This window comes from Pollachius pollachius (genome assembly GCF_949987615.1).
Source record: "Pollachius pollachius genome assembly, chromosome: 6".
In the NCBI taxonomy this organism is placed as follows: domain Eukaryota; kingdom Metazoa; phylum Chordata; class Actinopteri; order Gadiformes; family Gadidae; genus Pollachius; species Pollachius pollachius.
In genome coordinates this window covers 22,321,869-22,338,323 of record NC_136939.1, presented here as the reverse complement: position 1 = coordinate 22,338,323, position 16,455 = coordinate 22,321,869, and the positions used below count along the sequence as shown (strand labels likewise).

Below are 16,455 nucleotides of genomic sequence, written 5' to 3'. Positions count from 1 at the left end.
ATAAAATACCCATTCTCAAGGTTTTATTATTAATGTCTTATCAAGGGCCTTGACAAGTTCCTTCCGCTTTAATCACTGTTTATTCCGTCATCGGTATGACTATGATACCATTATGCACGTGCACAACAATCAACCGGTTTAAGACATTTTTGTTGTGTGTGTTCATCACAATGAACGCTTTAGCATGTCACAAATAGCACAGCAAAAAACGATTATCACAAACTGGGGTCTGGTGAAGTTTTATTGTATCTTTAACTTTGTAATAAAAAGACATCAACAACACCAATGACACTCTTTATATAAGCCGTGAAAGAAGCCGACTGGCTGTGAGGGTGAGGCGGTGGCTCAGTGGCGGAGGTTCTGGTATCTGATCAGCATTGGGTAGGTGGTGCCGATGTGCTTCTGGTTGTGGTGGACGCAGACGATCTCCACGTCGTACAGGCTGAACTGAACCTTGACGCGCTCGCTGGGGGAGCTCAGGAAACAGAGGGTGTAGAGGGCGAACTCAAACTCAGGACTGACCCCGATGAAGATGCTGCCCTTGGGCTTGAAGCCTTCCTTCCAGCTGAACTGTAGGGCCATGATGTGCTTGTTCTCGTCGGGCTGGGGACAGACAGTTTGTTCACTGGTATTATTATTATGTGTGTGCGTGTGTCTGTGTGTGTGGGTTTGTGTGTGTGTGTGTGTGGGGGGGGGGGGACAAAAAATAAAATATATGAATGATTGATCAGAACGTCTCCTAAGTCAAGTTATTATATGCAATCATTTGACCCACTTACTTTGTATAGATTTATTTTGGGATTTTTATGCTTGATGATAAGAGTGAAATTGCGGCTATGGGAGAGAGAGGGGAGGACATGCAGCAAAGGACAGGAATCAAACCCGGGTCGCTGCGGTCGGGACTGGGCCTTAACGGTACGGGCTCTACCCGGTGAGCCACCGGGTAGAGCCCCTGACCCACTTACCTGTGGGGAGTTGGCGTTGACACTGTAGCCTTTGTAATCGATGTGGCCCAGCTTCTCCTGCAGGTACAGCTGGATCCAGTTGTGGAATCCAATGACAGTGCGGCCGCGTCTGGTCTCACCGACAAACACATGCTCGAACCCTGAGGAGTCTGGCCTGGGAGACAGGGGCCTCAGCGTCAGAACCCAGCCTAGCACTGGACTCTAGTCTAGAACTGGACTCTAGTCTAGAACTGGACTCTAGCCTAGAACTGGACTCTAGCCTAGAACTGGACTCTAGCCTAGAACTGGACTCTAGTCTAGAACTGGACTCTAGCCTAGAACTGGACTCTAGCCTAGAACTGGACTCTAGCCTAGAACTGGACTCTAGTCTAGAACTGGACTCTAGCCTAGAACTGGACTCTAGCCTAGAACTGGACTCTAGCCTAGAACTGGACTCTAGCCTAGAACTGGACTCTAGCCTAGAACTGGACTCTAGCCTAGCGCTGGACTCTAACCTTTAACTGGACTCTAGCCTAGCGCTGGACTCTAACCTTTAACTGGACTCTAGCCTAGCGCTGGACTCTAACCTAGCACTGGTGTCCGTGTTCAGCATCCAACACGGGTCACTTGTTAACATGGACGTTGAGTAACTAGATCCAAAATAGGAACGCAAATACTGTGTGTATTAAATAATTTCGTCCGTTATAAAATATTGGCCACAGATACCACTCACTGTCTACTTACTATTAAAAAATAAAGTTTTGAAGTAGTTAGTGTAAGCTCTGCCCCGTGTTACCCTGGGCGACACCAGCCCCCATGATGCAACAGTGCAGATGGAAGAGGAGGAAAACCGCCACCTACCTGCTGGCTCCTTTCCGGGCGTAAAGTTCAAACCAGATCGTGTACAGCTGCTTCTTAAAGTCTGTCTCGTTCTCCGGAGAGAGTTTCTTCTCCACGAGGTACTTATGGGCTATCTGTTAGCACACAGAGGAGAAGAAAAAAATGTTTCAGTGCCACTTTTCTAGATGTTCTCAGAAGAATGTCATGGAGTGTGGTGAGATCTATCCCTTGCAGATACCTTCATGGTGGGTGTCTGGACGAGGGAATCCAGGAACTTGTGGTTCTCCGCCTCCTCCTCTGGGGTGACTATCTCGGGCTCTCCGGTAGCACTCACGTAGTTATCCAGGAGAGAAATGAAAGCTGTGCCACGATGGGACACAGAAGGGTTGTTAAATGTCCTTCTTACAAAAAGTTTGGATTCCTTCAAACATAAAGATTGGATTTCTGATGGATAAAAAAGAAAAGCATTTTCCAAAAGACACATTGGTCAAATTTGCATCTTTCTGGCTCAATGTTGATTATACACTGACTTGATGAGAGGCTGATTGCGGTTGAGATTTTTTAACTTTGAAAAGAAGGATATTTAATGTATCCTTCCCACTTCAGAAGCATAACTTAAGACAAACCTAAACTCCTGCTAATTCCATTTTTCCTCCCAATTACAGTAAATATGGCATTAAATGACAATTGGAGAGTGTCAAATTTAATTTTAAATGAATGTGGAAAACACAGGGAGGAAAGGCCATTCAGATAGGCCCTGAGCTTTTAAGCACCATCATAGTGAAGTCTAGATACAGATTCACATCCTTTTTGTCGTTTCAAATGGAAACATTTTTCTCGATGTGGGTCACAAACGTGTTTAACAAGATGCCGGCCTCGGGCAGAAAGGAGTAGAGGCAGAGTCTTCACACTGTGCGCTGTTTGAGGTGGGGTGCGCAAAAAGTTGTGTTGATGTGGTGTGTCCTTCCTGATATGAAGTCTATGCTCTCTGGTTATGTAACTCATGGTGGTCTGCTCGTCCTAGGGGAATTATGAAGCGAAGAGAGAGCTGTGCTCGGCCACACTTGGGAGATGACCACATCTATTATCACACAGTGGTGTTCAATGTATCAACAGAGCAAAATGAACACCAGCAAATAGCAGATAGATATGACCATTTGGCAGGCAAACAAAAGTCAGGGTTACATATTAAAATGTTTGTTTGATTTTAAACTCTGGCAGAGTGGAAAAAATAACATTCCATGTTATTTTAGGACCTGATGGATGAGAGTACTTTGTGCGTGCTTCTCCAGAACTGTTGTACTACACATCGTAACACAAGGGCCTCCCATTCAAATAGTTTGCTGTTGTTGTCTTCCTTCTTGTGCGTGTGCATACTACACTACACAGCCCTCATGAGTGTTCCTTGACATGTATCCTGCCTGTGGGCGTACCTAAAAAAGTCTCTTTCTTGAAGATGTTTTCATCCACGAAGGTGAAGAGGGGGTACCCTGCCCCGTCGTTGTCGTCGTTGAGCACGGCCATCTCTCCGGCTTTACCCTGCGGCGCACACCCACAACACAAACACGTTACATGTCGCCTCATTCATTTGGGGTTGTCTGTGCGATTATTACTGCATACAGATACATTTATACATTTTGTTTTCTAAACCTTGCTGTTACTTTTGTATGACAGAATAAAAGTGGCTTACAGATGATCATTGGTCGAGCACTGTTAAAACAAAATGATTCAAACCCTCAAATCCCTCCATGGAAACAGAATATTGATAATTAATCACTATTAGATGCATTACAGTAGGATAACAATTTAAGCTTGAATTTAAAGAATATCCGACCACTCAAATCAAACTCTGGGGACAGCACCACCTGGGGTGGAACCCTGCCTACTGCATGTTCCTTTCTCCAATTTGGTCACATTTGTATCAGTGAGATGGAGTCACAATACATTCACACCACGACAGGTGGTGTCCTTTGGAATTAGTTGTGTCTGGTCATTTGCTTAGTGCTTTCCTTTCTCTGTGATTAATTGTGTGTGTGTGTGTGTGTGTGTGTGTGTGTGTGTGTGTGTGTGTGTGTGTGTGTGCGTGTGTGCGTGTGTCTTTGAATGTACAGATATTAAAACATACTACTGGAAATTCAAAGACCCGACAGTGACCAGGCAGTAATCCCTTTTGAAGCCCTTTACGAACAATGCTTTTTTTACGCTATAGTGATGGTCAAAACGACGACCTGCAGTTTTTTTGCATTGCAGTTTACTGTAGACCTCAGCCACTGTTTGGCTTCAATTGTTTGGCATTCAACTGAGTTAGGCTAATGTGTGGCTGGCCATTGTGTGTGTGTGTGTGTGTGTGTGTGTGTGTGTGTGTGTGTGTGTGTGTGTGTGTGTGTGTGTGTGAGTGCATGCGTGCGTGCGTGCGTGCGTGCGTGCATGCATGCGAGTTGGGTTGTATTAGAGTGGTAGTAATATAACAAAGATCAATGATAGGTCCAACCTAAAACGAGGATAGTTCAGATTAGATATGGGAGGTTGAGTCATGGGCCTTGTTCAGCGTGTTTTTTTTCCGGGGTTCACCTGAAGAGAGATCCTGTAGTCTTTGCCAGGCTGGAGCCGGTTGACGTCATTGTCCCACAGCGCCTGCGCCATGGAGGACAATTCTCTGTCACTCTCGACCATCTCCGTCCTGCCTGTTGGGCCCTCGGTACTCTGTAGAGCTGTTGAGCTTAGTGCTGTGGGCAGAAGGTACAGGGAGCTTGAGGATCTGCCATCTAATCAACAATGATGTCAAGGTGCCTTTAGGTGTGGCCAGTATTCATAGCGTTTGCGGTAATGGTTGAGGTAAAATGATAGTTCTGTTAAAAAATTACACCATAGGCCTACTCTCTGGTTCAACTTTGATTGTAACAACACAGAAAGAAGAGAGCATATACACCGACAGAGGGATGTTTCATATTCTCACTCACATTTATTGTATAGGCATAAGAAACAAAAGAAAACTCTATGCAAAATGAAAAAATAAAAAATCTCATTCAAGGAACTTGGACACCTTGTTGCACCACATACATTTAGCCGTTCATCCCATCCCCATCTCACCTCTGTTGGTGATGATTAACTTCCATCATCACCATTGTCTTCCAAGGGCCTTTCTCCTCAGTCCCCACAGAGTCATTCTACCCCAAGCACACCAACCTTTTAGGGTTCTTCCTGTGTCGCTCGGCTGCTTCTGCCTGCCTGCCAATTCCGAAAATAAAAGCTGTTGGCCGATGAAAGCGCAGGGAGATTTCTCAGGAACTCCTGTTGACGTCCCGTCTGATGTTGGTAACGTTGTGACTGTTTACTGGGAGTCTGTACCTTTAGGTGCATGGGGACGACCCCCCCCCCCCCCACCCCCTTGTCGGTTAGTCAGTCAGTCAGTCAGTCAGTCAGTCAGTAGGGAAGCAAAATCGGTTGCCCAGGATAGGACAGGAGGGGAAGGGGTGGCGGTGGGTGATGGGGTTCCTGATGTAAAGGGTTACACCTTGTCAGCAACTCTAGCCAAAGGGCTTTGGCCCCGCTGTGGTGCTTTCAGTCTCAGACCAAACACGTGCTCTCGTTGTTTCTCTGGTGGTCCATTGTGTAGTGCTCTCTCTCTCTTACACCGCTGGTAATAACCAATCCACTTATGACAGTTCTTTCACAATTGTTCCAATGGGGAGATATTATCAGCAAAATAGAAACAATGTGTTTTTTTTTGTTCTTAAAATATGAATAAATTATAATATATGATTAGACTATTCTAAATAAGATGGGGGAGGACGAAAAGTAATTCTAATCAACGATTTATGACAACAGCTCGTTCATGCGGCCAAACAAGACATATTGTTAACACACTCACACACATATATATATACAAAGTATACACACATATATATATACTTATATATACATATGTACACAAACACACATATATGTATATATACATATTTAAAAATATATACACATAATACACACGTTTATGTATAAGCATACATTTATTTGATACGCATCTTTACAAATGCCATTTTTGCAGGTGCCTATGGATTGTGATAGTTCATTTATTTAAAGTAACAGCTTTAACTTAAATGCAATATTTCATTTTACAATGTTTCTTTCCCTTCAAAACTTTATTTGTTGAACATTACAATGACAAGCAATAAAAACATGAACCACAAAACCCTTTTTGGTAGAAACTGTAGTGTTGCCTATTAATGTCACGAAAACCCTCCATGATGCAAACTCAACAGGTCATATTGACATGATTATCATTTGAGCAGCATAACAAAAACAAACAAAAGCATACAACGATGCCACGCATTGACGTGGATTTCCGTTGACACAAAACCTCATTATTTTCTGTGGTTATGGCACAAAATTGAACACATACTGATAACGTGGCAACTGTAAAAATGAGTTAAAAAGTAAGAAGGGCCGAATAACCAACTGAACTTTATTAAACCTGTTCAACTGTCATGATGTGAGACGGTCTGGAACAAGTCTGGCTTGAGGGCTTTCATTGCACTGTTCCACGGAAAAGGGTTTTCTGTTCAGTATTCAGCATTATGATTAAAGATGATGATTGCATACTATTTGAAAAAATGTATTATGGCTAACATAGCCAAGTAAAGCCGGGAACTGAAGGGTCTTCATGTCTCAAAACAAGATGATATCTAGAGCTCAAAGTTAGAAGTTTTTTTATGTTGTAATGCAACATAGGTTATGTAATAAGACCTCTAGAACATAAACCCTCAGTCCAATTAGGTTAAACATATCAAGCCGTCATGCTTGGATCCCTTGGGAGTAAAACAGATTGATCTTTAATACTCAAGTTTGGACTCAGATATGTTTCCAGCCAGTGGTAGTCTGTGATCTGTATCATTATCATCCTACAATAGTGTCATCAAAGCAGCAACCAACCCAACGCCAACTCTTCAGCCAGGAGCTGGCAGAGCCTGGCCCAAATTATATTGGGCCAGGAGAGAGAGAGAGAGAAAGAGAAAGAGAAAGAGAGAGAGAGAAAGAGAAAGAGAAAGAGAAAGAGAGAGAGAGAGAGAGCATTAGTCTTCTTCATCGCTCAAGAACTCGTCGTCATCGTCGTCTATCTGCACGCCTTGGAAGAGTCTGGGAGAAGAGAAAAAACAACAAACATCAATCTGTAACCATAATAATAAGCTATCTTTGTGGTATACGGGAATAGGTTAACCTAGAGATTATTGGTGCTTGGCACTTGGTTCTATGAACATCCTTACTGTACAGACAGCCATATAGTTTCTCCTTCTTCGGACAAATGTATTTGTTTGAAAACGCTGTCGATAAAAGTGTCTGCTAAACGCCCTAAATGTAAATGTAATGTAAATGTATTTCAAGCAAGTTTCTCAGAAAGTATTGCCGAGACTGAGGGATTATGTGTATCATTTGTATCAGTGCTTAAGCAGGACCTTGAAGGACACAGAGATTGTGGGAAACAGCTGGTGTCAGCAGCTGACGAACTCGGCAGAAGTTTCGATAGCCTTTAATGGCCCTTTTCCAGCGACGATATCAGCTCAACCCGCCTCGACTTAGCCCGTCTTTTTTTGCGTTTCGATCCCCAAAATGATGTAGCTGGTACCTCTTTAGTCTCACCTCTGTTGAGGTGAGACTAAATAGGCTGCTGGCCACTGATTGGCCAGAGAGTGACGCCACTGGACAAGTCAAGACGAGGGCGATCTCCGAGCCTGACACCCGACACACGTCATCTATAAATACTAGCATAGGCCTTCAGTCAACCATAGTGATTGATTATTGAACACGGCAAGATCAGCGCGCAACAACACGCCGGGGACTGTGACAGAGGTGGAGACGCTCCTGTGTGCAGCGCTGTCTGTTTATGTGTCTCGCGGATAAGTACGTCACTGCAGTTTCACTCATGCGTGCTATGACGACCCGCCCACGTTGAAGAGGTACTTCATTCTAGATGGAAACACGACGTGCCTGGAACTAAACCAAGTCGTGGCGAGTTGAGCTGGTACTGTCGGTGGAAAAGAAGCATAAGGCCTTTCACACATGAATCATCTCCCGACCTGGAAACCAGGTCCGCAGATGATCCAGAGTTTCCTGCATGTTTAACACATGTGCAACACACAGCCGAACCTAGGCTGAGCCAGACATGTTGCACATATTGGAGATGCTGTGGGTTCTTAAGGCGAGGTGTGGCGTGTAGGAGGCAGGATGTGATGCACTCAGTATGCACTCGCCGTGTTTTGTTTACAACACATCGAGGATCGCGGGTGTGGCTTCCAACTCGGTAATGCCGACTCTCTTTGCGGTGATCTCAATACTGCATTTATGTCGACGTATCTGACAAATCAACAGAAGGGTGGAAAGTCGAACGCAAAATACAGTCGAGGAGAGAAGAGTGCCAAGCAGCCATTCTCAGTTCTCCCGGTTTGGTGCAGGTCGCATGATAGAAACGTCATTAACACGTCAGCAACACTGACTTCACACTAGCGGCCTGGCCAGCTTAGGGTTAGTTAACTCCGGAGGGGCTGATTCTGACATTTACGCACGCACACACACACACACACACACACACACACACACACACACACACACACACACACACACCCGGTAATAACCCAGAGGACAACTGTCTTACAGCGCATGTGTGAAAGGGCTATACGGGACCAGGCCAAATTTAAAATTTGTTTTATTTTGGGGCCTTTGCTTAGACGAACAAAAGGAGGACACTGGGCTCGGCTCACCGGCGTGGCTAGAGCGTTTACCATTAGGCCATGTCCTTACTGCAGCGACCGGGGTTCGATTCCTGCCCGTGGTCTCCCCTCTCTCTCCCAAACCTTCCTGTCTATCTCACTATCATAAAAGCCCCGAAATGCAAAAAACACATCTTTAAATAAGGAGGTGACTGACTGGTTGTAGCAGGGCAGGGCGGAGTTGTTGAAGTGGCTGTAGGGGTTGACCTTGCTCAGCTGCCCCAGGCACAGCCAGCAGAAGTACTGCCTGCAGGAGCTGCACGTCATCTTGTTGCAGCCGTCCACCTTCTGCGCACACACACACGCACACACACCAGTTCAATGGTGAACAGGCACCCAGTCGGGGCATTGTCATCAATTCCACGGCGGAAACATTCACCTCCGGTTCGGTTTCAGATTTGGAGGGAGTGAAAATTTAATTATATTGTAAATATGGGACTATATATATATACATTATTGTCCAATCTCATAGTAGCTTTGCTGATGTCAGGAAACCTGTGGAACATTTCCCGGGCAAACCTGGCCGCCAGCGACTACGAGGACGCTAAGCATTCCCTCCATGTAGTGCACTATTCATTAAGATATACGCCTTATCCGTTTGCATTTAATGGCGATAAACCAATCTCACACCTCTACGGAAAGCTTGGGTGAACCTCTTGGGGTCAAGCCTCTGCTTTCACAAAAGTCTAGGTTTGCCATGCATGAGCCGAAGAACCCTGTCCAGAGTTCATTTTGATAAGGTGACTTAAAGCTTCACAAAAAAGTCGCTCACACATGACAAACTTCGACGCTTTTGGGTAGATATTGTGACATTGTGATATTGTGATATTGTTATTATGGCGATATTGGTGAGCATATCGCCATTCCAAACCTTCGGTCAGACCTGTGGGGGCTGGGGCCCCCCCTAGCCTCGACTCCAGGTGCCCCAGCGGGCCCTTTGCGGCCCGCGGCGCGGCGGCTGACCTGGATGTTGGTGCCACAGCGGGGGCAGCACTTGCAGTTGTCGGTGAGCCACTCGCGGCTGTAGGACTCCTCCACCGCCCGCTGGATGACCCGCTTGCCGTAGCGCTGTTCCATGAACCGCTGGTCCTCGGGCGACGCCGCCAGGTAGTCGTCACGCAGGCCCCGCAGCTCGTCTGACCCGCACACGCAGAGACACACACACACACACTCTTAATACGTTAATGTGTGCTCTCATTGGACAGGGTGCGAAATACCCGTCAATATTCGGGGTACCGGTCTAAATGATCTCAATATGCAGTAGGCCTATAACATTACAATATTTCATGGATGCAAGCAGTCGGTCTATAGCCTACATGACAACACACACACACGCACACAACAATTGTTGATAATCCGATATGCTATAGTAGCCTATTCGTAAAGCAACACTTTAGCCAATGCAGCCTCCTATGTCAGTGCTGACATAGGAGGCTGCATTGAATGAAGTTGTTTGGATGCACGATGTTTTATGACAAGGAGAGGCAAAGTTGTGCATTACAACGCAAACACAACAATAATTGGCACCAATATGGGGCACTTAGAAGAGCAATCAACAACTGAATAAATGCCAGGTATAGACCATCGGAGACTGGCACGCAATCAGTGCACTTGCGAATGAACGACTGCAGTATGGCTGATCGTGTGACATTATTTAACCATCCATCTAAATACATCATTGAACATTCGTCCAACCACGGCGGATGCTGACAACATTTTACACAACAAGCCAAACATCATCACGGCAGGTGCGCTCTCTCTCTCTCTCTCACGCTCTCTCTCGCACGCACGTAAAAAAAATAGGCCTACTCCAACTTGCAAGGCTAGGCTGCTTCACTAAGACCACAACCTAACACAACGCCTTCATAACCATGCAGTATGCCGAAGCACGCACACAGTCGCACACACTCATCTAATGCACAGTGCATGTCCCAGTTCTATCATCACAATTCAGTCACTGCAAAGATTTAAACGATAGTCCTTACCTTAAGTTAGAATAGACCCAAAGTGTGTGAGTGATACTCTGGTTTAGCTTTCGCTTGCTAGCCGTTATTAGTATGACTTTTCAACATTACGTCTTTCTTCTGTTTGGCGTACATGGCTAATTTGCATACGCACACAGGACTGGCTGGCTCCGCTTGGCAAAGAATAACATATTTGTGAATAAATGTTTTGAATTCTGAATACTGGACATGGTGAGCTTAAAAATATTTAAGTGACCATAAGTGACAATAAAATACATTTTTTTTTTTTTTTTGGACAAAATTTGAGACCCCCCTAAAATTTTGCTTTTGAGGCTTTCAGGGGGTGTCATTGGTAAATCGAGCACCCCCTGACCCCCCCCGTATTTCGCACAGACTGGACATGGGTCATTCTTGACCCATCACTAACAGATGCAAAGCTATGTAGGCTACTTTGCCCAGGGTGATGTTTAGGGATACAGTCACATTCATACCTGCTCCTTTATGACACTGCATCTTAAATATCCAACGCGTAACGCTTTGGTTAACACCGACTTCTGACCTTAAGACCCATTTCACAGAGGCACCACCCTAGCACTGACACAGGCGTCACCCACTACAGGCGGCACTACCGTGGGCCTGCTCCTTGTCCCATTAACCAGGGCCCGGGTAGCAGACTGACCTAGTGAAGGGTTAGCAGCACACCGACCTAGTGAAGGGTTAGCAGCACACCGACCTAGTGAAGGGTTAGCAGCACACCGACCTAGTGAAGGGTTAGCAGCACACCGACCTAGTGAAGGGTTAGCAGCAGACTAATCTAGTGAAGGGTTAGCAGCAGACTAAGCTAGTGAAGGGTTAGCAGCAGACTAACCTAGTGAAGGGTTAGCAGCAGACTAAGCTAGTGAAGGGATAGCAGCAGACTAAGCTAGTGAAGGGATAGCAGCAGACTAAGCTAGTGAAGGGATAGCAGCAGACTAAGCTAGTGAAGGGTTAGCAGCAGACTAACGTAGTGAAGGGTTAGCAGCAGACTAATCTAGTGAAGGGTTAGCAGCAGACTAAGCTAGTGAAGGGTTAGCAGCAGACTAACGTAGTGAAGGGTTAGCAGCAGACTAATCTAGTGAAGGGTTAGCAGCAGACTAATCTAGTGCAGGGTTAGCAGCAGACTGACCTAGTGAGGGGTTAGCAGCAGACTAAGCTAGTACAGGGTTAGCAGCAGACTGACCTAGTGAGGGGTTAGCAGCAGACTAAGCTAGTGAAGGGTTAGCAGTGCAATGAAAGCTCTCTGAAAAGGGTCCCTTTGAATGAGTGTAAAAATAAAGACACTAAAATAAAGCTAAACCGGTTACAAACACCAGCACATTTACCCTTAAATGTAGGGGATTTTATCCAAAGTGACAGCCAACCACTTAATCACACACCGACGGCGGAGTCGACCACGCAGGGTGACAGCCAGCTCGTCAGGAGCAGTCACGGTGAGGCGTCTTGCTCAGGGACACCTCGACACTCAGCTAGGAGCAGCCGGGGACCAAACTAGCAACCTTCAGGTAGCAACCTACCCGAGGTGACTTGCAGTGCGAGAGGCGGTGGTACCAGCAGCCTACCTGAGGTGACCTTGCAGTGCGAGAGGCCGTGGTACCAGCAGCCTACCTGAGGTGACCTTGCAGTGCGAGAGGCCGTGGTACCAGCAGCCTACCTGAGGTGACCTTGCAGTGCGAGAGGCGGTGGTACCAGCAGCCTGAGGTGACCTTGCAGTGCGAGAGGCGGTGGTACCAGCAGCCTACCTGAGGTGACCTTGCAGTGCGAGAGGCGGTGGTACCAGCAGCCTACCTGAGGTGACCTTGCAGTGCGAGAGGCCGTGGTAGCCCAGCTTGCAGAGGGTGCAGAAGGCGTACTGGCAGGTGGGGCAGATGCCCATGGTGGTGTCGGGCTCCAGGATGACAGCGCTGCAACAGGACTGCCGCGGGCAGTACACCACGTCCGCCATCAGGTCCAGGCTGGACTGCAGCAGCAGCCGGTCGTAGCGGGCAAACTGCTCCTCGTCCACCAGCTGCTTCACCTGCAGCCAATCAAGAGAAACCGGACACGGGCCGCATCAGCGGCTGCCAACTTGGTTCTTTAGGAAGATGCTTCAACGGGCGCTGCGATACGGTGCTCCGCGAATCAAACCTGTCCCGTATTAGATACATGGTTGATAATGTATTAGACCCGCCCCGTATTAGATACATGGTTGTTATTGTATCAGACCCGCCCCGTATTAGATACATGGTTGTTATTGCATCAGACCCGCCCCGTATTAGATACATGGTTGTTATTGCATCAGACCCGCCCCGTATTAGATACATGGTTGTTATTGTATCAGACCCGCCCCGTATTAGATACATGGTTGTTATTGCATCAGACCCGCCCCGTATTAGATACATGGTTGTTATTGTATCAGACCCGCCCCGTATTAGATACATGGTTGTTATTGTATCAGACCCGCCCCGTATTAGATACATGGTTGTTATTGTATTAGACCAGCCCCGTATTAGATACATGGTTGTTATTGTATTAGACCAGCCCCGTATTAGCTACATGGTTGTTATTGTATTAGACCCGCCCAGTATTAGATACATGGTTGTTATTGTATTAGACCCGCCCAGTATTAGATACATGGTTGTTATTGTATTAGACCAGCCCCGTATTAGATACATGGTTGTTATTGTATTAGACCCGCCCCGTATTATATAACTGTTGGGGTTAGCCTGCCTCAGTCCGGGTCGGCTGGAGATCTGTCTGACAGGGAGGGGGCCAGACGAATGTGCCAGGGCAAATTAAACATGAGGGCAACATCAGTCCATCGGCAATGATTCCTTTCCACTTCTGGGCGCCGCCATACATTATTAAAAATCAGATTCAATAACCAAGGACACTATGAGTCTCTTCGCTCTTGAAGACTGTGGTTGTAAGTAAAGATTTCCCTGCACCTCGAGTTGGCGCTCAACACATGAATGAAGAAAGCTTGAACGAAAGTTTGGACCATGAATAAAGACCAGAATTCCACCACTTTACCTTTTCATTCATTTTGAATTCATCGTGAGACATATATCGCGATGTGTCGTTATGATAATAAATAAATCGATATTATCGGTAACGCGGGCCATGTATCGCGTATCGCACCGTATCTTCAGGTACCCTAGAGGTACCGTGTGATTCCCTTCCCTATACCACACAGCCCTGCGCCCCTTGTAGCTCCTACCTGAAGCGGCGTGGCCAGGGAGCTGCACTTTGGCTCGGGACAGTTAAGGCAGCGGACGTTGCCGTCGCGGATCTGGATCTGGAAGTACTCGCTCATGCAGTCCCGGCAGTACACGTGCTGGCACTCCTTGAAGCAGAGGCAGGCCGCGCCCAGCTTCTCCAGGAAGCAGATGCCGCAGCTGAACACACGCCCGTCAAACACCTTCTTCCGCTGGGCCTCGTCGAAGTCCAGCAGCTGGGGCAGGAGGTCGGCCCGGGGGTCCGCCACCAGCACGGCCCGGGGGTCCTGCTCCGAGGCCTCGGGCAGGGGGGAAACGGAGGAGGGGGACTGGGCTTCGGTCCTCGACTTCGCCTGCGTCCTCTTCCTCTCCTTCACGTCGTCCTCGTTGTCAGGGAGATTCTCCGGGCAAGGCCCGGCTGGACAGGCAGAGGCATTTTTGCTGAGACGATTATTATTGTTGAACTCGTACATTTTTTTAAACTGAAGGGGAACTAATGCAGATATCCCTCTTCCAGTGTACCTGCGGCGTCGGTCCTACTACGGTCCACGTGCGCAGCCTTGCTGCCCATCCGCACCACCACCAGGGGAGACGTGATGGCCAGGAAGTCCAGGGCCTCCTCCTTCAGGAACTGGACCCACGTGAAGAGCACCACACAGCCCTGGTTCTCCCCCCACAGCTGGTCTAGACGTCTGCACAAGGCGCTCATCTGCAGGGCGGAGAGAGAGCGTGACACAGGGCATGACGACCGTCGGCTCTACCGGGGATGGTGAGCTTCTGAAATCAATGATTTAACTCAACGACAAGATTAGTTAATGAATTGGTGAATGAATAATAATAATAATCCACAAGATTTTGACTGGCAAACGCTGAAAGATCACTCCTGTCATACAGAATGTTGAGAAATCGGAATTTGTGCAGGTTTTATACATCTCCACACGACTTCAGCTGCACGACTGAACATACTGAAGCAGATGACGTGAGCACGTGGGACACTCAAAGGTTATCCACAGGTAGGTGACCTGTTTGTACTGTGATAGGGAGAGTCTTACTTGTGTTCGAGTCAGCCATTTGGAACTCAGGGTGAACACTGGGGAGGAGGCAGTGGGGTAATCGACGGGGAGTTCAAAGTTTAACACCAGAGGGGGCAGGAAGGACACGTCGTACTCGGCCTGCTTCTCTCCTGCAAAACATTGACTGAGGGTTGATTTCACCAGTAACAACGATTCAAGCCCTGTAATCAAACGCAATGTGAAAAAGACAATGAAATAACGTCACATGCCCTCTTTAAATGTGTGGGGGGTTTTCAACGCACTATAGGGCAATACTGATAGGTCCACGCAATGAACCAAACAATCCTATTTTATCCCACAGGTAGGGCGATAGGGACTTACAGAAGTCCATACACGTTCACGTTGATTTTCTGGTAGCTGATGGCCACACCATACTGCTGTACCTTATTTTTAAAGATTTATTTTCGCATTTGTATGCTTTATGATAGAGTGATATAGCCAGGAAGGTATGGAAGAAGAGGGGAATACATGCAGCAAAGGACCAAGGGCAGGAATCGACCCCAGGTCGCTGTGATTAAGCCTTCATGGTACCCAGAGAACCACTGGGGTGCCCCCATAATGGTGTACCTTTGACCACCACTTTGAAGGCGGCTGGGAGCTCTAGGCAGAGCTGGATCTCCCCGCCTTGGGCCGTCTCGGCCCGGTGGAACTCCTCCTCATCGTAGATACTCGCTAAAGCAAGCAGCTCGTCCTCCTGCGCTTCACGGTCCTCAGACATTTACATTCCTACGTGAATAACACATGACATCATGGTAAAAGCACCTCTAACATCATGTTATGGATTAAATGTCATTTTAAACACTGTTTAGACATGTTATTAGCATTATTGGGACATTTCCAGTATCAGTAAACTACAATCTTTTTTTGTTAAAGTTACAAGACAATCAGTTGACTATCACATATTATATCAGAATAATTTCAAAAACAGCTCCAGCTAAATCTGGCTACCACACACGATCGAAACTGAAAAAGAAACCAGAAGCTGCCATCAGCATCTTCAGGACAATTCAACAGAAGCCCCTGTGCATGTTGACCAGAAGCCCTTCTTTATAACTCACTCCTTCACTAGCACACTTTAAAAGAAGACCCTTCACCTGCTAGCATTGGCTTTCTTTGGATTCAACACGCCATCAACGGGGGCACACAGCACCTAACGGGGGCTACACATAAGCTAAAAACACGTCTTTAACATGGAAACAAAGGCGTCATGTACTGCATACACAACACAGACTGACATGGTGCTGCTCAACTTTCAGCTAACACTTAGCTAGCTCTCGTATGCCACTCACTGTGTGTGCTAACGTTGACGTTAGCCGATACACAGCGCCACTGCAACACAACCCTTTAAACATCACGGTGTCCGTGTGTCTACACATAAGACTGCCTGGGTGTGGATTTCATAACCAGATAAAAGAGGAAGATAGAGTACACTTTACCTCTTCTAGTCCCAGGTTAAGACTAGTAGCTGCCAAAGGGGTTGCAGGAAGTTGATCAGACAAGTTTGACTCGCTCTTTGGCGACCCCTGGTGGAGGGGTTTAGAACCGCAGGCTCCAGCGTACAGATCCCAGTGCAGAGCAGCAGCGTGACCCGATTTGATTCGCTCTTTGATGACCCCTGTTGGAGGGGTTTACACCCTGAG

At 47.0% G+C, this 16,455-nt stretch overlaps 2 protein-coding genes across 3 annotated transcripts; both read right to left on the bottom strand.

The window, feature by feature from the left end:
* Positions 1-345: 345 nt before the first annotated feature.
* Positions 346-4,487, bottom strand: endou2 (endonuclease, polyU-specific 2; the record flags this gene model as incomplete). The annotated part of the gene is made up of 6 exons (XM_079738174.1): positions 4,356-4,487; positions 3,218-3,323; positions 2,023-2,144; positions 1,806-1,918; positions 966-1,119; positions 346-603 (listed from the first exon to the last, which is right to left on the bottom strand). The coding sequence occupies exons 1-6, from the start codon at positions 4,455-4,457 to the stop codon at positions 346-348; spliced, it is 855 nt and encodes a 284-aa protein (XP_079594300.1). The 5' UTR covers positions 4,458-4,487.
* Positions 4,488-5,783: 1,296 nt separating this feature from the next.
* On the bottom strand, positions 5,784-16,307 carry rnf14 (ring finger protein 14). 2 transcript variants are annotated; one of them, XM_079738055.1, is made up of 9 exons: positions 16,252-16,307; positions 15,383-15,541; positions 14,795-14,925; positions 14,265-14,451; positions 13,745-14,160; positions 12,334-12,562; positions 9,509-9,681; positions 8,703-8,833; positions 5,784-6,917 (listed from the first exon to the last, which is right to left on the bottom strand). In XM_079738055.1, the coding sequence occupies exons 2-9, from the start codon at positions 15,531-15,533 to the stop codon at positions 6,854-6,856; spliced, it is 1,482 nt and encodes a 493-aa protein (XP_079594181.1). In that variant the 5' UTR covers positions 15,534-15,541; positions 16,252-16,307; the 3' UTR covers positions 5,784-6,853. The 2 variants fall into 2 exon arrangements, with proteins under 2 accessions (XP_079594181.1, XP_079594182.1); XM_079738056.1 differs by lacking the exon at positions 16,252-16,307 and adding an exon at positions 15,910-16,019.
* Between the last annotated feature and the right edge of the window lie 148 nt (positions 16,308-16,455).